At 41.6% G+C, this 22139-nt stretch overlaps 1 protein-coding gene across 5 annotated transcripts in view; it reads right to left on the minus strand.

The window, feature by feature from the left end:
• The window catches only part of ntrk3 (neurotrophic receptor tyrosine kinase 3), a 707738-nt gene that overhangs the window by 62153 nt on the left and 623446 nt on the right, over window positions 1-22139 (minus strand). For all 5 annotated transcript variants that reach the window (XM_062963028.1, XM_062963030.1, XM_062963029.1 and 2 more), the window contains exons 14-15: window positions 16824-16996; window positions 9390-9633 (exon numbers count right to left, since the gene is read on the minus strand). In XM_062963028.1, the coding sequence (XP_062819098.1) occupies window positions 9390-9633; window positions 16824-16996 (417 nt within the window). The remainder of the gene's footprint in view (window positions 1-9389; window positions 9634-16823; window positions 16997-22139) is intronic.

The raw sequence follows: 22139 nt of genomic DNA on the forward strand, positions 1-22139 counted from the left end.
GCACGCAAAGATACTGTGGGACTTCCGAATCCAGACTGACAAAGTTCTGGAACACAACACACCAGACCTCACAGTTGTGGAAAAGAAAAAGGTTTGGATCATTGATGTCGCCATCCCAGGTGACAGTCGCATTGACGAAAAACAACAGGAAAAACTCAGCTGCTATCAGGACCTCAAGATCGAGGTGCAAAGACTCTGGCAGAAACCAGTGCAGGTGGTCCCGGTGGTGATGGGCACACTGGGTGCTGTGCCAAAAGATCTCAGCCGGCATTTGGCAACAATAGACATTGACAAAATTACGATCTGCAAACTGCAAAAGGCCACCCTACTGGGATCTACACGCATCATCCAAAAATACATCACACAGTCCTAAACGCTTGGGAAGTGTTCAACTTGTGATTTTTTGATACGAAATCCAGCATATCTATCTTGTTTGCTGTGTCATACAATAATAATAATAAATAAACTTTATTTTTATATCCCGCCCCATCTTCCCGAAGGGACTCGGGACGGCTCACAACAGGGACAAGCCCAACAACGACACAACATATTTGACAAAAACTTAAAACATTTCAACAATAAACAAAATAATATAATGAACAATACATTAAAATCCAAGCAGATAAAATCAGAGTAATTAAAAGCAAACCAGCAGGGACAAGTTTCATAAAGTGCTACATATATCATGGACATAAGTAACAGTGATAAAGTGCCGTACAGTTTTATAAACATAGAGAATTATTCTGATGACAACTCTACTGGGCCTATTCATTCAAACGCGCTCTGTGGATTGACCCTGGAGACTGTATTTGAAAGGATTTTGGACTCTTGGCTGTCTTGGAAATAATCTTTTGAACTTTGATTCTCTTTTTTGAATGTGCTTATTTTTCATATACAGTAGAGTCTCACTTATCCAACGTTCTGGATTATCCAACACATTTTTGTAGTCAATGTTTTCAAAACATCGTGATATTTTGGTGCTAAATTCGTAAATACAGTAATTACTCCATAGCATTAATGTGTAATGAACCACTTTTTCTGTCAAATTTGTTGTATAACATGATGTTTTGGTGCTTAATTTGTAAAATCATAACCTAATTTGATGTTTAATAGGCTTTTCCTTAATGCCTCCTTATTATCCAACATATTCGCTTATCCAACATTCTGCCGGCCCGTTTATGTTGGATAAGTGAGACTCTACTGTATATACTCTTCCTTGAAAAGACTTCTATTTACTGGATTAACTGGACAGAGTGTGGTTTGTGGTGAAAAGGTGTTTCAGGACTCTAGTGCAACACTTGCCAATCAAGTCAAAATTCTGAAATTGATATTCTATACCCACTGAATTTTGTGAGTTAGTCTCAAGTGTAGACCCACTTGATGCTAAGGTAAAGGTTTACCCTGATGTTAAGTCCAGTCATGTCTGACTCCGGGGGTTGGTGCTCATCTCCATTTCTAAGCCAAAGAGCCGGCGTTGTCCGTAGACACCTCCAAGGTCATGTGGCTAGCATGACTGTATGGAGCACCGTTACCTTCCCGCTGGAGCGGTACCTATTGCTCTACTTACACTGGCATATTTTCAAACTGCTAGGTTGGCAGGAGCTAGGGCTAACAGCAGGTGCTCATTCTGCTTCCGGGATTTGAACCTGGGACCTTTTGGTCCACAAGTTCAGCAGATCAGTGTTTTAACACACTTCGCCATTGACTTGATGCTACCAGTCTAATAATGACAATGGTGGATGAACCAGTTCTTTCATGGGTTGCAAATGCTGATTGAGCATTTTAAAGGAGGGAGAAGCTACATAAACCACCAAGGAGGTTTGTTTCTCCTCCAGTTTGCTCCATCCATCAAAAATTAATGGCACATCCCTTAAGAATAGAATTATAGAGTTGGAAGTGGCTTGTTGCCCACCCCACAGGATCTCATTAATTAAGTGAATTTGCAAGATGGCATGCCATTAAGCCCACTGGGGGCAATATTATTTCTTGCAGAGATAAACAATTATTCTGAACTGTCTGCAAAACCTCTATAATGCCATTGGCAAATGAGTGTCCAAATATACTAGATTTTGAGAAGATAGAAATGGCTGTTCAAAGAAAGGTTTTACATACCAATTGCTCTGAGGAAGGCCTATCAGAGTATAACCCAGGGCAGTGATGGCCAATAATAATAATAATAATAATAATAAAACTTTATTTATACCCCGCCACCATCTCCCCAATGGGGACTCGGGGCGGCTTACATGGGGCCATGCCCAAGACAATTCAATAAACCATAACATAATACAATTAAATAATACATTACATAAAATAAACAGTACAACATAAAATCAAAACAGCAATATAACACGAGCGGGCCGCATGAATACTACATTTAAAAACTAGATTAAAAATTAAAACTCTGGGTGAGAAAGGGATCAGAATAAAACCTCGAGGGACGGGACATCAGATAGTGAACCAGTCTAGAGGATAAATATCAGGGGGGAGTAGCATAGAACATTTACTCTCCGAAAGCACACCGGAAGAGCCATGTTTTTAAATCTTTCCTGAAGGCTAAAAGGGTGGGGGCTTGCCTGATTTCAATGGGCAGCGAGTTCCACAAGCGAGGGGCCACCGCAGAAAAGGCCCTCTCCCTTGTTCCTACAAGGCGAGCCTGATGACACGCGTGTCAGCACTGACACGCCTAGCCATTTTTGCTAACACGCTGTTGCATGCAGATTGATTGGATGACTAATGTCTTTTGTGGCCAAATTTAGTGTGATTTGGTCCAGTGGTTTTGTTGTTTACTCCATGAGAATTATGCACATTACACACACACACACACACACACATATCATTCTATTATTATTCTATTATTATTGTAGTATATTTTTAGATTATTACTATTATATTATTATTATATTATTCATTATTCATGACTACATTGAAACTACAATAGAGAGAAATCAGCGTGGAAACTGCAAGAGGTACCATAGATTGTTGTACATGGAAATAATGGTAGTAAATAGTTTTTGATGTATTAAATACAGTTATATATTACAACTAGCTGTGCCCAGCCACGCGTTGCTGTGGCAAAGTGGTGGTGGTATTGGTTAAAAATTGTTGTGTAATTTTTATTTGACATTATTTGTATTTTTTAATTAATTTTGTTGCAAGTTATCTTTTTATTTATTATATTTCATTATTTTCTTGTATTATTTTTAGTTATTTTCTGTTATTATAGTATTTTATTGTATTAATTTTTTAGTGTTTTAATTTTTTTAGTGTTTTTTATTATTTTTTATTGGGTTGCTAGGAGACCAAGTTGGAGGAGCTTAGCCTTCTAACTGGCAGCAATTGGATAAAAGCAATTATTCCTCTCTCTCTAATTAGGATTTTATTTTTCTTTTCTTTTTGTTGTATCAACCTAGAGGCGTGGATGATGGGTTGTGTTGTCAAATGTCGAGGTTGGGGGGCCTGTAGTTTTGTTGTTTTGTGGGTCGCCGTGATGCCATCACTCTTTTATATATATATAGATTATATATTTTTGTTATTTAAACTATATATACAGTAGAGTCTCACTTAGCCAACATAAACGGGCCGACAGAACGTTGGATAAGCAAGTATGTTGGATAATAAGGAGGCATTAAGGAAAAGCCTATTAAACCTCAAATTAGTTTATGATTTTACAAATTAAGCACCAAAACATCATGTTATACAACAAATTTGACAGAAAAAGTAGTTCAATACGCAGTAATGTTATGTTGTAATTACTGTATTTACGAATTTAGCACCAAAATATCACGATATATTGAAAACATTGACTACAAAAATGGCTTGGATATTCCAGAAGCTTGGATAAGCGAGGCTTGGATAAGTGAGACTCTACTGTATTATTATATTATTATTCTATTATTATTGTAGTTTATTTTTAAATTATTACTATTATATTATTATTATATTATACATTATTCATGACTACATTGAAACTAGAATAGAGAGAAACCAGCGTGGAAACTGCCAAAAAGTACCATAGATTGTTGTACATGGAAATAATGGTAGTAAATAGTTTTGATTTATTAAATACAGTTATATATTACAATTATATATTTTTGTTATTTAAACTATATATATTGTGAAATTATGTGTTTTTTTCTCGATACACCACCCAAGTCATGCTAGGTTTTTTGGTGAATTTTGACACACCAAGAGCAAAAGGTTGCCCATCATTGACCCAGGGTGATGTTTCTGTCTGAAGTCTAAAAGTTGCAAATAAGAAAGCTTCTTTTTGACTCCCGCCTGCTTGGAAATCTATCTCTAATCTTTGTATTTTAAGAAATAATCTTCTGCAAGCATAAAGCAAAATACCGTCTTATTAAAGGAGGATAAACAGCTGAGCACATTCCTAAGTGATCTGCATTGGAAAGGACGCATCTGTCTTCAGGCAGAACATGGGGAGACTTCTGGGGAGAAGAAGGCAACACTTCAGCTGCTTTTGTTACGCAAATGTCTCTTTGTTGTATGCAGACATGGCGCAGGAAATTAAGCAGTTCACCTTTACAAAGCGCTTTGCATCCCACTCAGGCTTCAGCCAGATGGTACATTTTCCCTTTTGTTTCAGTAGATCTTTGAATAAATAAGAAACAAAAGCACAGGGCCAGACATTAATCCTGAGCCTGGAACGTATTTATGCATAACCAATGTGCTAGTGAAAATACAAGTCCTAATTAGAGGGAGAGGAATAATTGTTTTTACCCAATTGCTGCAAGTTAGAAGGCTAAGCTCTGCCCACTTGGTCTCCTAGCAACCCACTCAGCCAAGGGGACAGGCAGAGTTAGGCCTCACTTAGGCCTCTTCCACACTGCCTATAAAATACAGATTATCTGATTTTAACTGGATTATATGGCAGTGTAAAGGCCCTTCCACACAGCTATATAACCCATTTATAATGGACTTAATGCCAGGGGGAAACCTTTACCTTTTACCTTAACTAATACTTTATTTCCCATACCACCATACCACCAATAGATCGTGATATTTTGGCATCACGGCAACCCACAAAACAACAAAACTACAGGCCCCCCAACCTCGAAATTTGACAACACAACCCATCATCCATGCCTCTAGGTTGATACAACAAAAAGAAAAGAAAAATAAAGTCCTAATTAGAGAGAGAGGAATAATTGCTTTTATCCAATTGCTGCCAGTTAGAAGGCTAAGCTCCTCCAACTTGGTCTCCTAGCAACCCAATAAAAATAATTTGAAACACTAAAATTTAATACAATAAAATACTATAATAACAGAAAATAACTAAAAATAATACAAGAAAATAATAATATATAATAAATAAAAAGATAACTTACAATAAAATTAATTTTAAAAATACAAATAACGTCAAATAAAAATTACACAACAATTTTTAACCAATACCACCACCACTTTGCCACAGCAACGCGTGGCCGAGCACAGCTAGTATATTATATATTAAATGCAATATTGCTAATAATTGTAATATTGCAATTATTAAGGGCTCGGGCTGTGGCGCTGGCTGGAGAGCAGCTGCAATGAATCACTGCAATGAATCACTCTGACCAGGAGGTCATGAGTTCGAGGCCCGCTCGGAGCCTATGTTTGTCTTGTCTTTGTTCTATGTTAAAAGGCATTGAATGTTTGCCTATATGTGTAATGTGATCCGCCCTGAGTCCCCTTCGGGGTGAGAAGGGCGGAATATAAATGCTGTAAATAAAATAAATAAATAAATAAATAAATAAATAAATAAATAATATTATGGTATAATGGTATAGTACAATATATTAATATATAATGCTAATATTGTGCTATGCTAATAATATAATATATTGAATGTACATACAACTTGTAAGCCACTCTGAGTCCCCTTTGGGGATGAGAGAGGGTGGGGTATAAATGTAGTAAATAAATAAATAAGTAATTGTTGCTGGGTTGTTTTTTTGCACTACAAATAAGACACGCAGTGAGCATAGGAATCTGTTTTGACTTTTTTTTCAAATGATAATTCGGCCCCTCAACAATCTGAGGGACCATGAATCGGCCCTCCACTTAAAAAGTTTGAGGACCCCTGATCTAGGGTCACTTGACCGCCTGTAATAGTGATCTCCTGTTTATGGGGAACTTATCATGTAACTCATTCTTTGTGACCAGAATGCTCATTTCTGAGCTTTATGGAGCATCACTTAGGAGATATTAGTACACTTGGAGAGGTCAAAATTGCATGCTGTGCTTGTCAAATGACAGGTTTGTCTCTGATTCTCCAGTCAGGCCAGCTTATCCTTCCAAATGTTTCCAAGCATCTACCACCAACAAATTATTCCCTTCTTTAAATTGCATCTGTGCTGGATGGAGAGTACTGAGGTCAGGCCTAAATTGCCTATTATTTCCTCTCCCATATTTTATGCACAGTTATCAGTCCCTCTTGCAGTTGCCTTTTCCATAAGCCCCGTGCATTACATTTCCTTAATCTCCCTCGGCAGGTCATGGCCTCCAGTCCTTTAATCATCTTTGTTGCCCTCCATTGGATTCTCTTTAATTTATCAGTGTCTTCTCCTTAATGAAAGACACCGGGAAAAGAAAGAGAAAGGAATGTTCAGCGTCTACCAAAGTAATGGGCGGTTCTTAGGGAGGAGAAAAAAGGGAGAGAGAGAGCAAAAACGTTGAATGCATGTGGCGAAATGAAGAAAGAGCATACGCGTGACCGGAGTGAAATGTGGATAAATGAATGTGTTGCAAATTTGGATGAGAGAGAAAGAGAGAGAGAATAATTGCATGCCTTTTCTGAGGAATGAGGGTTGCCTCGAACATTATGCTTTCTTTTTTGTTCTTTTGACAAGATATGTCTCTTGTAGGTCAATTACACGTCTTCACATATATTCAAACACATTGAGAAATACACCTTAGCTTCCTCACAGTGCTGGTGGAATGTAAGGAAAAGTAATGCCTCCACCTCTGTTACTTGGGTTTGGATGGGAATATTTTAATAACTCAAACGCAGAAATAATCCTTAGAATGTGCTCTTTAACTACCACTATTCACTTTTCCACATAATAACCAGACAATTGGATACATTTCTGCCAATGATGAGCAAGTTTTCTGAAGCCTTCCCGGAAGAAGTCGACACTCTGTTTCTGCAACCAACGTCTCACACTACCCATCGTGCACAGATCTTCCGATAGCCAAGCCAAGCAATAATGTGACCCACACGTTTTTGTGAAATGTCGATTATGCTTGACATTTCTCCCTGAGTGATACAATGATCATCCTGAATCAATCTGTCAATCTTTTGCTTGTGAAACTTTTGCTTGTGAAACTTGGTTGCTGTCACAGGACCTCCAACTCTTTTTTTGTCATGCAAGTCAGATGTTCCCACCTCAACATCTTTGAACTTACTCGCCCAACAACGCACAGAACTCACATCAACACAATCACCATAAACAGCTTGCAATATCTCTGATGAATCTCCCTTGGGGTGACACCTTCTGCTATCAAGAATTCAATGACTGCACATTGCTTAAGTCGCATTGACCGACTGTCTGCACAGAGTTCCACACTTCACACTTTAACAACACAACCATTCAATGCTAAGGCTTCCCGCCAAATGGAACTGTAGAGGAGAGTCTACTGAACAAGCCAGGACCTGCCGCAGACCAGGACTGCCATGTGTTGAGGAGTTACGAAGGTGGAGGCATTACTTTTCATTCAACCCTCGTATCTTGAAACGTCTCCACAGTTCAGAAATACTGGTCACAGGTGTCATTTATTCAGTGTATGCAATTTTAAGATTCAGTTCAATTGAAACCAGCAGTTTCCAGGATGAGGCCCTGTACCTCAGCTTTCTAACTTGCCGCCTTCCAGATCTTTTCTGGACTCTCATCCCCCCCCCCCCCCCCTTGATGGAGGTTATAATTCAAAGCATCTGGAGAGCATTGGGTTAAGGTTGGCTATTCAAGAAAATTCTATTTTGACCCGATGGTTGTGATATTCATGCGTCTTTTTTTGTCAAAGCAATGAAATCATCAGCAATTCTTCCATTCATTGAGTTACATCTGCCCAATAATTCCAGTAAGTGAAATACGATTGTCGTCGATTATCTCAAATTTCATAATTTCCCATTCCCTTGAGTCTGGGCCCACCATGTGGAAACAATGGCAGTATTAGATAATTGTCCATTTACCAATCGTTTGCTCCATCAAACACCACTGAAGCCTCCTCCAGGATCACGTCATTGTGTTTTTCCTGGACTTGTTCAATCTGAAGAGAGGAATCTGGCTGAACCAAAACACTGGACCCATTGACGGGTTTTGCTCAGATTGTTGGGGAGGGAGATGGCAAAACTGGGGGAAAGTTAAGTCAAGGAAGTGACATTGGCAATAAATAAATAAATAAATAAGGGGCCTTACAGATACACAGCTGTCAAGAGTACCTCATTGCCTCATTTATAGCAGTTTTGACAGTTCAGTTCTCCTTCATGAATGTCTGCCCGTTGCTACAATTTTTTTTATTTCCCAGACTCACATATACAGAGATTCAGACTTCCTCCTTCTCGTAGAATATATCTGCATGAATTTGAAGAGCATGGAATAGGAGATCCCAGCTGACAGCTGCCGAATTGAAGTCTGCTACTTCTAGGAATGGGTTGGCCCTTAAGTCTCCAAAATCCACCCCACTCCAAAAGCTTGATCTCTATTCTGCGATATCCGAGTGTGTTATGTGTTTCCTCTTGGCCTATAGTGCGCAATGAAAAGCTCCAACAAGAGGGCCGTGGTGGTCTTTTCTCCTTGATCTTTCCACTTTCTAAGAAATGTTTTTATTTTGTTTTTTTATCGAAGAGTATTGGGTTTAGTCAGATCAGATTTACACTTTACCTATGGATTTAGACACGTTCTGCACATTCTGACACTGGCATTGAAAATGTCTATTCCCATGATTATTTGGTGGCATTTTGAGAAAGAGTCATTAAAGTTGAAAGTCATCTAATATTGAGCATTTTAAAAAGTGATTTTTAACAGTAGGTTACAATTATTCTTGAACCCCCTCCCCTTCATGATCTTTTTGAGGAAGAATATGAGAGAACAATCTCAAATTAAAAACTACTAAAATGAAACAAACACTAGAATTGCTCTTCTAGATTGGACCATCTAATCCAGGCAACACCATTGTCTTTGTAAGCTCATATGCAAGGCATGAAGGATTGCCCCAAACATATTGCATTTTAAGTTAAAGATGTAACTTTCATTGAAGTACCCATAATAATTGCCAGGTTCTGCCCTCCATCCATATTGAGTGGATACTGTGAGTCAGCAATGATGGAATAATCATGCAGTTCACACATAATCTCTGTTGTTCAGAGCCTAACTCTGTCTCCAGAGTCACCTTACCCTGTAGTAATCGGTGCTATAGACATCTCTGGACATCCCAAAGTCACCAATCTTCACCAGAAGGTTGGATCCAACCAAGCAGTTCCTCGTGGCCAGGTCTCTGTGTACAAAGTGCTGGGAGCCAAGGTAAACCATTCCTGAAGCTATCTGGCTAGCAATGTGGAGCATCTGAGAAAGGCCCAGCTCCCCCTTGGCTTGCCGAGGTTGTCCATCCACAAGGATCATTGCATCTGGGCCGTGAGCCCTGGAGAAGGAGAGACAAGGAAGGAAACCACAGAGTGAATTATGTCATAAAGGGAAACATTGGCTGAGACCCACGACCATAGATTGCATAGCATAACCTTCTGATGACGGAGCTATGTGACAGCGCGAGTGCCGCCATCTATATGTGGATCTGTAAGTTGCAAGATTTGAATTGTATCCTGATTTTGCCTTTACCCTGTAAATGTAGTTGGATTGGTTATTTATATCTGTTGTTTGCACCAGTTATATTGCTTCCTCAGCTCAATTGTTTGACTCCACCTCTTCCTGGAGTAGGACAGTGTTTCCTTTTTCATTCCACCATCAAGCTTTCTACCAGATGGACGTGAGAGAGAGACTTGGCTCTAAAAGCCCTTGATTAGGTTACCTCTCAGCACCAAATCTGAGCTTCTTACCCTTGAGACTTATGCTTCATGTCCAGACCGACCTGGACGCCATTGAGGAGTCTCAAGCGCCTTCAGATCAGTTCTTTGGCACCAAAGGAAGACTGTGTCTTCAAACATAGGCCATTTGGACTGAGGCTGAGGTTTGCTCTGGCATTCACAGCCATTGAGAAAGAGGGACCTGGAAAAGCTTCTCAGCTACAGAGCTCCTTGGACTTAAAACAACCAAAGACTGTAATGTATATTTCCTTTTCCCCTTTGAAACTTCCAGCTTATTGGGATAACCTTTTGTGAACAATAAAACCAGTTTTTGAGTTATCTACAGTGTTTTGGTCCTTGGGAGTTCCAGTTTCCCTAAAGCAGGGCAAGAAGCAATCCCCTGGGAGAAAGATGTCATGTCCATGCCTCTTTCGCTAAGAGCTATAGCCCCAGGTGTGACAGCACAAGCTACATTACTGACATGATACACAACCATGTTGTGTATCATGTCAGTAATTCAAGAAAACCTGTTGTGCACACATTGCATAATACTAACCCAATACTCCTCCTATACAAACAAATTCATCGATACATAATTCTCACTTTTTCTTGTTCTCTTTCTTTCACACACATTCACAGAGGTATCAGTCAGAAAACTCTCAATTTCTTCAGTTTCCTTGCAGTTTCAGAAAAAATGTCAATATCTGTAGCTAACAGACATTTTCAAATTGGAGCTGCCATTTCAAAAATCAGCTTTTTATCCCCATGGACACTACTATTTGTCTTTACTGATGGTGCTTCCCTGATGTCTGACATGTCTCTCACTAGAGAGTCTTAAACAATTGGCATGAGGATGGCTTGAGCTGAGCAACATGACTGCGATCAGGGAGAGTGATCTGAATCACGCACAATCCCTGGCTTAGCCCACTAAGTGGAGAGACATGACTCTCACTGCCACATGCACATAATCAAAAGGAGTGCTGTCCATCTCATGTTCTCTGGAGTTTCTCTATTGCAATTTGTATTGGGGGAGGGAGAGTTGCCCCAGCAAGTAGGTTCTTTTTCCTGCAGTGCAAATTGTATATAGGTATTGGTGGTTTAATTCAGACAAAGAACCTTGTAAAGAAAGTGAAGGGGTCTCATGCCTTCTCTTTTCTGTGGCTTCTGAGCCATGATGGGCTCTAGCACTTGACATTTACACAGAGGGAGGGAATACTCATTAAGATTGTTGAGGGAGGCTCTGCTCTCAATCCCATCACCTTCGCAAGTGCGACTGGTGGGGACGAGAAACGGGGGAGGCCCTGCTCTCGATCCCACCATCTTCGCAAGCGTGACTGGTGGGGACGAGAGACGGGGGAGGCCCTGCTCTTGATCCCACCACCTTCGTAAGCGCGACTGGTGTGGACGAGAGACAGGAGGAGGCCCTTCTCTCGATCCCACCAACTTCGCAAGCGCGACTGGTGGGGACGAGAGACAGGGGGAGGCCCTGCTCTCGATCCCACCACCTTCTCAAGCATGACTGTTGGGGACGAGAGACAGGGAAAGGCCCTGCTGTTGATCCCTCCACCTTCTCAAGCGCGACTGGTGGGGACGAGAGACAGGGGGAGGCCCTGCTCTCGATCCTACCACCTTTGCAAGCACGACTGGTGGGGATGAGAGACAGGGCCTTATCAGTGGTGGTCCCCCGTCTGTGGAACTCTCTCCCCAATGAGATCAGGCTAGCTCCCTCATTTGTGTCCTTCCATAAAAAACTTAAAACTTGGTTATGGGACCAGGCATTTGAGCAGCAGATGCAGCATTAATTGTAAAAACGATTCCATGACGGATAATGGACAGACCTGGATCACGACTCAAAATGCATTTTCTAAATGTATGTTTACATGGATGTTTTTAAAATTAATGTTCAACTGTTTTAACTGTAATTTGTTTTAAATACTATGTTGTTCAGCATCTAATGATTGGTAATTGTAAGGCTGCCCTGAGTCCCCCATCTCGGGAGTGAGAAGGATGGGTTATAAATGCTCGAAATAAATAAATAAGCAGATGGTCTCTTTGACCTGGATTCTGTAGGGGAATATGTCAACATTGCTTTGTTAAATGTAGTTGAACAAAGCTTTTAGCTGTTTGGTAACATATCAGAATGATTTGGGGAATTTATTTAATCTCTCAGTTGCTGAAACCCCAAACACGCCTATCAGGCCTGGGAAATGGAAACAAAAAGATTACACGATGAGCTCTGACTCTTCCAATCACCTCTAGGGCTGATTTGAAACCTGGCCATTTAAATTTTGTGAGGATCCAAAATGCCTGTACTGCTAATAAGAGGACAGGCCGATCATCAGGAAGCTTCCCAAAAAGTCTTGTCCTCCAGATGCCAAATTAACAGGACTGAAACCAAGGCCAACGGGTTTGTTATATGTCAGTTTTATACCAGCTTCCACACTGCTGTAACAGCTCTAGCAAATGTTACCAACTCATATTAACATGACTGATATTTTATACTGGCTTTTTACCGGTTATATTTTGCAAGCTCTGTTTTATACTCCATGCATCCTGCTTGTAACTGCGGAATTTTATAGGATTTCTATAGATGCTTGGTTGATATTTTTTCTTATGTTTTTTAAATGACTGATCTTATACATTGGCATTTTACCGGTAATTGTGCAGTTCCCAGCACATGTTGCACTTGTGCTGCTGCATCTCACAATGTATAGTTTACATGTTCTGTTTTATCCTGCTTGCATCCTACTTTTAAGTGTTGGATTTTACAGTGTTTTGTATAGATGTTTGTTTGATGTTGTCTCTGTGAAATGCATATGACCATTGGTCGGAGCATTAATAAATTGATTGATTGATATCTGATAACGATGTGCTGGTATCTGCATTGATAATACAATTATAGTCTCACTTTAAAATGGCAATGGGGATATAGATGCTGAACACTGAGGATATACTTATTTTTTAAAAAAAATCATGAAATCTTTCAAAAAGCAATTACTCCAGGAGGTCAATGCAGCATTAAAGGAAAGATCATCCAGTGCCTTCTTGTACTGGAGCAATGAATGATCAAAACATCGAAGTGGAATAAAACACGCATGGCTGAGATTTTGTTTATTAGGGGGCACATCTACACTGTCCGCTTAATGTGGATTGAAGGCATCTCAAACAACACAAGGTGACTGCTTGCAGGTATGCATTTTAGAGGCCGTAAGTTGGATAAGCAAAATTGTGGGATACTTCTAAATAGGCTCCACGGTGCACATCAGCGTGGTTAGGTGTAAACAACGTTGCATAGGATGGTCATTTTGGTGATCAGAACATACACATTGGGGGGGGGGGGGTGGGGGAGGCTCGGACAAAACCCCAAATCTACCATAGCCGAGAAAATGCAGATACTACTTTGAGTCTCTTTAAGATAAAAAGTGGTATATAAATTGGGGTTGTTGTATGTTTTCTGGGCTGTATGGCCATGTTCCAGAAGTATTCTCTCCTGACGTTTCGCCCACATCTATGGCAGGCATCCTCAGAGGTTGTGAGGTACCTCACAACCTCTGAGGATGCCTGCCATACATGTGGGCAAAACGTCAGGAGAGAATACTTCAGGAACATGGCCATACAGCCCGGAAAACATACAACAACCCTGTGATCCCGGCCATGAAAGCCTTCCACAACACATCTATATATATAAATGAGTGATGGCATCACGGTGACCCACAAAACAACAAAACTACAGGCCCCCCAACCTCGAAATTTGACAACACAACCCATCATCCAGGCCTCTAGGTTGATACAACAAAAAGAAAAGAAAAATAAAGTCCTAATTAGAGGGAGAGTAATAATTGTTTTTATCCAATTGCTGCCAGTTTAGAGGGCTAATCTCTGACCACTTGGTCTCCTAGCAACCAACTCAGTCCAGGGGACAGCCATGGTTCAGTTAGGGGTCAGGCAGATTTAGGCCTCACTTAGGCTTATTCCACAGATTATCTAATTTGCACTGGATTATATGGCAATGTAGACTCAAGGCACTTCCACACGGCTATATAACCCATTTATAATCTTATATTATCTGCTTTGAATTGCATTATCTTGACTCCACACTGCCATATAATCCACTTCAGTGTGCATTTTATACAGCTGTGAAGAAGGAGCCTCATATAATCCAATTCTAAGCAGATAATATAAGATACTTTATTTCCCATACCACCATACTTCGCCACAGCAACGCGTGGCTGGGTACAGCTAGTTGGTATATAAATTAATATTGTTGTCGCCTCGACCCGGTTCCTGCATTTACATGTGATCAGCTGCATGTTTGCTTCTCTTCTCACTTTCTCCTTTTCAACCTACATCATTTGGTCAGTATAGATTAAGCTCAGAAGCCTGCAGCCCTTTTTGGCAAGATAGTTAACAATCTTACTTCAATTATGGGAACTGCTTTATGCAATCTGGCATGTCTTGGGTAGATTTGGAGAGGTAGCGATAGTATTGCAGAAAGGAATAACTCGCTGTCTTATGCAGTGAGCTCCTAGAACAGAAGCTTGGGACATCTCCCTTACATTATTCTCAAGCTCTGAACTGTCCTCATTCAGTCAGGATGGCCATGGAACCTCTTGCATGGCTAGAAAGTCTTCTTCTTTGAGCTGAGAGCTTTCCTGAATGACAGGGTTTTGTTTCGTTTTGCCAGAATGTCTCCCTTGGCTTCACTTCCTAGCTTAGTTCTTCAGCAATCATTCTCTGGTCCAGGTTCTAATTTGCAGCTCACAACTGTCTTCTGGCATTGGCCAGGAATTCATCTTTTAACAATTAATTTTTGACACAGACAGTCTAAACCAGTGATTCCCAAAGTGGGCACTACCGCCCCCTGGTGGGCGCTGGAGCAATCCAGGGGACCGGTGATGGCACATATTAGGACACTGGGAGGGGCCAGAGGAGGGGCGGGGCTTCTTCCCAAGTACCTGATGGGGCTGAACCTCTCTACCCCACCCCCGTGTTCTAACAAGCGTCTCAGGGGAGTTATATAGAGGCTCAGCCCTGTCTCATGCTCTTGGGAAGAGATCCCGCCCCCACTCCTAGCCCCGCCCTTTAGTCTTAAAAGGCCTCTCAGGAGAGGTATAGAGGCTCAGTCCTGTCTCATGCTCTTGGGAAGAGGCCCCGCCCCCACTCCTAGCCCCGCCCTTTAGTCTTAAAAGGCCTCTCAGGAGAGGTATAGAGGCTCAGCCCTGTCTCATGCTCTTGGGAAGAGGTCCTGCCCCCACTCCTAGCCCCGCCCTTTAGTCTTAAAAGGCCTCTCAGGAGAGGTATAGAGGCTCAGCCCTGTCTCATGCTCTTGGGAAGAGATCCCGCCCCCACTCCTAGCCCCACCCTTTAGTCTTAAAAGGCCTCTCAGGAGAGGTATAGAGGCTCAGTCCTGTTTCATGCTCTTGGGAAGAGGCCCCGCCCCCACTCCTAGCCCCGCCCTTTAGTCTTAAAAGGCCTCTCAGGAGAGGTATAGAGGCTCAGCCCTGTCTCATGCTCTTGGGAAGAGATCCCGCCCCCACTCCTAGCCCCACCCTTTAGTCCTAAAAGGCCTCTCAGGAGAGGTATAGAGGCTCAGCACTGTCTCGGGCTCTTGTGAAGAGGCCACGCCCCCATCCCTAGCCCCACCCTTTAGTCCTAAAAGGCCTCTCAGGAGAGGTATAGAGGCTCAGCACTGTCTCGGGCTCTTGTGAAGAGGCCACGCCCCCATCCCTAGCCCCACCCTTTAGTCCTAAAAGGCCTCTCAGGAGAGGTATAGAGGCTCAGCCCTGTCTCATGCTCTTGGGAAGAGATCCCGCCCCCACTCCTAGCCCCGCCCTTTAGTCTTAAAAGGCCTCTCAGGAGAGGTATAGAGGCTCAGCCCTGTCTCATGCTCTTGGGAAGAGGTCCTGCCCCCACTCCTAGCCCCGCCCTTTAGTCTTAAAAGGCCTCTCAGGAGAGGTATAGAGGCTCAGCCCTGTCTCAGGCTCTTGGGAAGAGGCCCCGCCCCCAGCCCAGGCCCACTGTTTGGTCTTAAAAGGCCTCTCAGAAGAGGTATAGAGGCTCAGCCCTGTCTCGGGCTCTTGAAAGGAGGCCCCGCCTCGTTCCCTAGCTCCACCCTCTGTGTCCTAACAAGTGCCTCAAGAGAGGTATAGAGGCTCAGCCCTGTCTTGGGCTCTTGGGAAAAAGCCACGCTCACTCCTCTAGCTCCGCCCCCTGTGTGTCCTAACAGGTGCCTCAGGTGCTCAGCCCTGTCTCCAGCACTTGGGAAGAGGCCCCGCCCCTCCTCTAGCCCCGCCTCCTGTGTCCCGGCAGGCACTGCAGGACAGGGATAGAAGCTCAGCCCTGCCTCAGAGCTCATAACTCTGCCCATCCCAGTCCTGGCCACCCATTTGTGGCTCCGCCCACCTCCCCCACTCAGCCCTGCATCATGGACTAGGGGAGAGGCTCAACCTCTTGAGCAGGAGCCACGCCCACCCCTCTAAACCACGCCCACCTTTCCAGGAGGCGCTGGGTAGTATTTTTTCTGGAAAGGGGGCAGTAGGCCAAATAAGTTTGGGAACCACTGGTCTAAACAATGATTTTTTTCATCTTGTCAGAAGAAACTTGAGAACATACTGCAAATCGCTTCTGGTGTGAGAGAATTGGCCATCTAAAGAGACGTTGCCCAGGGAATGCCCGGATGTGTTAGCTGTGAGGCTTTTCTCATGTCCTCACAAGCTAGAGCTGACATACGAGTGTAATACAATGCCTATATTAACTTTATTAATTACTGATAAAAATAATTATGAAAAAAATCTAGCGATTCAGGACTGACCTCAAAAACTTGTTCAGGTCCCCATGTTTCATGTATTCAAAGACCATTATGAGAGGGTCTCCGTCACCACAGACACCATAGAACTTCACAATATGATCATGCTGCAGGTTGGTGAGCAGTTCTGCTTCCCTCTGGAAATCCTTCCGAGCCGCTAAAGTTGGGTCCTTCAGAGCCTGATGGAAAGAAAGAAAAAAAGAGGGCATACATATACATAGACATAGACATGGGAAATCAAAGGCCACTGACCTCTCTAGCTCTATGTTCTTTGACCATAACATTCCTATCTCTGATTTCTCACGTTACTTCTCTGTTACTTCTTCACATATTCTCACGGTATTTCTCTGTTACTTCTTCACATATTTGTGTAAAACAATTGCACTGTTTTTCGTTCCAAAAAATGGATATCTGATAAAAACAAATGTCTAAAAACTCTCGGAATCCCTTGGTCCTCGAGTGTGATCACATGCGCAACTCTAGAAGCTTGGTGGAAACATTCTTAGGTTTAAGTGGGCTGATTACTAAATCATGGGGGCCAGCTTGATCTTTCTGGACCTTTCTCATTTTGTTTTCTGTGCCAAAGACATGTTGAGTTTAACCCAACGGCAGAATGCCCTCCCTGAAGAGACTCGCCTGGTGCCTATGTTGCAGTCGTTTCCACATCAAATAAGCATGTCCTCATTTGCTCAGGTGTTTAGATTAATTAGGAGCCGAGGTGGCACAGTGGATTAAACCGCTAAGTGGTGGTTCGAATCTGCGGGATGGGGTGAGCTCCCACTGTTAGCCCCAGCTCCTGCCAACCTAGCAGTTCGAAAACATGCAAATGTGAGTAGATCAATAGGTACCGCTCCAGCGGGAAGGTAACGGCGCTCCATGCCCATTTTATAATAGCCCTATTCTTGAGGTGTTGCAAATGTTATACTGCATTTTATTGTCCATTTCAACTGTGAAATTACCTTCCCCATTTCGGCACATTCTGCACTTTGCCCGGGTTCTATGAATTAATCTCCTGTTTTTAATATTGTATGTTTCATGTCTATTTTAACGATTGTTTTTACTGATATTGATGTTTTTATTGGGATAATTGTTTTATTGCTGTGTTATTGATATTTGATTGTTTTATCGGGCAAAGCCCCATGTAAGCCGCCCTGAGTCCCTTCGGGGAGATGGGGCGGGGTATAAAAATAAAGTTGTTGTTGTTGTTGTTGTTGTTGTTGCTATTATTATTATTATTATTATTATTATTATTATTATTATTATTATTATGCAGTCATGCTAGTGGCCACATGACCTTGGAGGTGTCTACGGACAACGCTGGCTCTTCGGCTTAGAAATGGAGATGAGCACCAACCCCAAGAGTCAGACTCAACCGGACTTAATGTCAGGGAAAAACCTTAACTTTTACTATGTTTGCTGCAAATATTATATTGTGAAGAATCTGTCTACTGTTTTGTTTTTCCAATATCCGGGCTCCCATGATTATAGAAAATTCCTAAATGACATTTCATGTGTGGCTGTTTTATAACGTTGTTGTTCTGTTGTTTGCTTTGAAATTAGTTCTGACTTATGGACAACACTATCAAGGTGTTCTTGGGAAGATTTCTTCAAAGCAGATTTGCATTAACTTCTCCAAGGCTGAAGGACCACATGTTCTAATGGAGTCCTAGTGCAAACTCTGCACCACACAATTCCCTCTTTGTAATTTTCCTACCAAAAACAAATTGCATCTTTTTTTATTAGTGAGCCCTTAGTGTCGACTGGGATTTGCTTCCAGGATCCCCATGGATACCAAATGCTCAATTCCCATCAAATACAATGGTATAGGAAAATGGCATCCTTTCTTTAAAATGGCAAACGACTCAAAGGAGTATTGTCAAAAGCTTTCATGACCGGGATCGCAGGGTTGTTGTATGTTTTCTGGTCTGTATAGCCATGTTCCAGAAGTATTCTCTCCTGATGTTTCACCCACATCTATGGCAGGCTGTAGTGTCTCAGAGACCCCCGAGTCATGACCCCGTCGCTATTATGGAGCAGACCGAAGAAGAGATGGGGTTTCCGCCATTTCCGCCTGATTCCGTCCCTTTCCAGGTGCCCACTGTGGACAATTCTAGCCCACAGTTCACAAGAAAGGGCCTTGGCTCTCAGCCTGGTTCTTCAGAGAATGTTAGTTTTGACCGTCGATTATCTTGGGAGGCTTCGCGCGCAGAAAAACAGATTTTGAGAAGGAGCGCTCGTTTAGCAGAAAAAGCCAGCGTTAATTAGGCTGGTTCCCTTGAGAGTTTTCAGGGGGGACTGCATCTGGCAAAGTTGTTGTCTTGGGTCATTTTCCCTTGGGAAAGAGCTCGGACACCTGGCTGAGGAGGAGAGCAAAGTCCCATAAAAGTTCTGGGCACCAAATAGATCTTGCGGTGTTCAACGTGTCAGTTGAGGGATTCACATCGACTCTAGTTCTGCAGCGTGCTACTCTCGAGGAGACCGGCTGCCTCTTGTTTTCCTGTCAAGCCTGGACAGCGATTCAGCTTTACCACGACTAACCTTGCCTTGCTTGCATCCTAGCCTCGGATTGAGCCCTGGAACTCTGGACAGTTCTTGCCTTAATTCCCCACTCAAACAGCCTACAGGTTTGAGTGTGTTTCGGTTAATGGATTTAAAACTTTGAACTCTAATACTGGATATCTGCATATATATTACTGGACTATATTTGACCTTTCCTGAAAGGTCTACTGCTGGACTATATACTCTGCTTATTTTTTATTGCCTCCTTTATTTCCTTAATAAAGATATTAGATTGTTTATTGGCCTTCGTGTCTGACTCCCAGTGCTCACGCTGCCTGAGGTGTCACACAGGCATCCTCATTGGTTGTGAGGCACCTCTGAGGATGCCCACCATAGATGTGGGCGAAACGTCAGAAGAGAATACTTCAGGAACATGGTCATACAGCCCTGAAAACATACAACAATCCACTCAAAAAGCACGAGGATCTGTGAAATACTATGGCAGGTGGTTCCTACATATCAATGCTCAGGATTTGCTTTTGGGATTTTCTTCCCTTGAATATTTTTAATCCATGGATATGAAGAGCTGGCTGTAAATTCAGTAAAGAGATAATTGATAGCACACCACCCTGAAATCTAGATAAGGCAATATATAAATGCTTCAAGTAAAATAATACAAGAATAAACAGGCATTGCCTTCAGCGTTAAAGAAGTTTGATTACATTTGGGATATTATGTACTTTTCCTCAAAGATCCCTTTGGACTGAAATGCAGGATAGTAATTCAACCGAAAGTAATAATACAAAAATATTTTCTGCCATTATGATTTGATTACATTGACAAAGAATAAGAAAGATTAGGCACCTCTTCCACTGATGTATGGGATGTGAATCCATCCTGAAACTCAAGCAAGTTTCAAGAATGTAGAAAGAACAATTTCAAATCAAATCTTATCGCATATATTTTCAGAAATTTGGCTCTATTGAGTTAGGCTATGAAAAAAAATACAGTCATATCAAGTCAACTGGAGTATGAAGTGAACTATGGAAGAACCGTGTTTCATAGTTGGGAAACTCTTCAAAAACATCATCATCAACAACAACAACAACTATACACCAGGCAAGCTAAGAATCTCTGTCATCCCTTTATTCCACATCCATTCAAGGCACCAAGTACCGTATATATTCGAAGATAAGCTGAGTTTTTCAGCCCTTTTCATGAGCTGAAAAAGCCTCCCCGGCTTATAATCGGGTCAAGGTCAAGGCTGGCAACGGAGCCTGCAAGCTGTTGCTTGCAATATGTGATCTATTTCTCTCTTCTCCTCCCTTATCAGTGTGTTTTCTTTTGCAAAGCCTCCCTCGCTCTTAATCAAGGGAATGTTTTGAAAAGAGAAAGACACCCTTGCAAGTCAGGAAGAAGAAAAATATATATTCATTCATCTTATGAAAGCATTTCCCCCTGAAATATTTGTTAAACTCTCCTACAGATATATAGGCATTAAGCCCTTGCAAGCTTTTGCAATCTCTCTGTACCTTTATATTTGTATCTATCTATATACATTAATTTTATATATGAATTTCCCCTCATATGTTTGCAGGTCTTTGCAAATCCTGTATAAATATAGATCCATGTACTTGTGTATCTGTAGCCATACATATACATTATTTTTATATATGAATTTACCCTCATATGTTTGCAAGCCTCTGCAAGTTCTATAACGATGTAATTATCTATATAAAGAGAGATGTCTGGATAGATATGAATATATTCTTACCTACCTATATATAGGGCTTGCAAATATTACAGGGGGGAAATGAACACACAAATATACATAGACAGGCCCGGGCTGTGGCGCAGGCGGGAGAGCAAGCCAGCTGCTGCAATTAACTGCAATGAATCACTCTGACCAGGAGGTCATGAGTTCGAGCCCCGCTCGGAGCCTATGTTTGTTTGTCTTTGTTCTATGTTAAAAAGGCATTGAATGTTTGCCTATATGTGTAATGTGATCCGCCCTGAGTCCCCTTCGGGGTGAGAAGGGTGGAATATAAATGCTGTAAATAAATAAATAAATGTCTAGATAGATATGAATATATATATATATATATATATATATATATATATATATATGGCTTACAAATATTGTAGGGGAAATGCACACACACACATATAGAGAGAGGGGGGATTTGCAAACGTTTCAGGGGGAAATGCATATATGAAATTAGTATCTATACTTATAGATCTATATCTAGCTCTGCGTTGTTTATATAAGCATTGAATGTTTGCCTGTTACTATGTTGGAAGCGTTCCTGAGTCCCTATTATTATTATTATTATTATTATTATTATTATTATTATTATTGATACCATATTGTTTTTGTTGCCCCTACTTTTCCACTTATAGAGCTGGTTTGTTGTTTTTCTTTGAAATATGGTAAATATTCAAAAACATTTAACCTACTGATGCCTCGATTAATGAAATTTTATTGGTATCTATTTTTATTTTGAAATTTGTCCGTAGCTGCTGCATTTCCCACCCTCGGCTTATACTCGAGTCAATAAGTTATCCCAGTTTTTTGTGGTAAAATTAGGTGCCTCGGCATATATTCGGGTCGGCTTATACTCGAGTATATATGGTAATTTTATTTTAATTGTCTTCTCCAGAGAATAATATAACCAGACATATTTAGATGAATGAAAATTCACTGGGAAGATGGCAAGGCATCCATCTTCACCTCCAGCTCTCAGTTCCTTCTAGTCATATAACATCTTCATGATGTTGCTGTTGTGCCATACAAGTAGTAGGCTGAGATCCTGCACCAGGAGA

Source organism: Anolis carolinensis, unplaced genomic scaffold (assembly GCF_035594765.1).
Source record: "Anolis carolinensis isolate JA03-04 unplaced genomic scaffold, rAnoCar3.1.pri scaffold_11, whole genome shotgun sequence".
Taxonomy (NCBI): domain Eukaryota; kingdom Metazoa; phylum Chordata; class Lepidosauria; order Squamata; family Dactyloidae; genus Anolis; species Anolis carolinensis.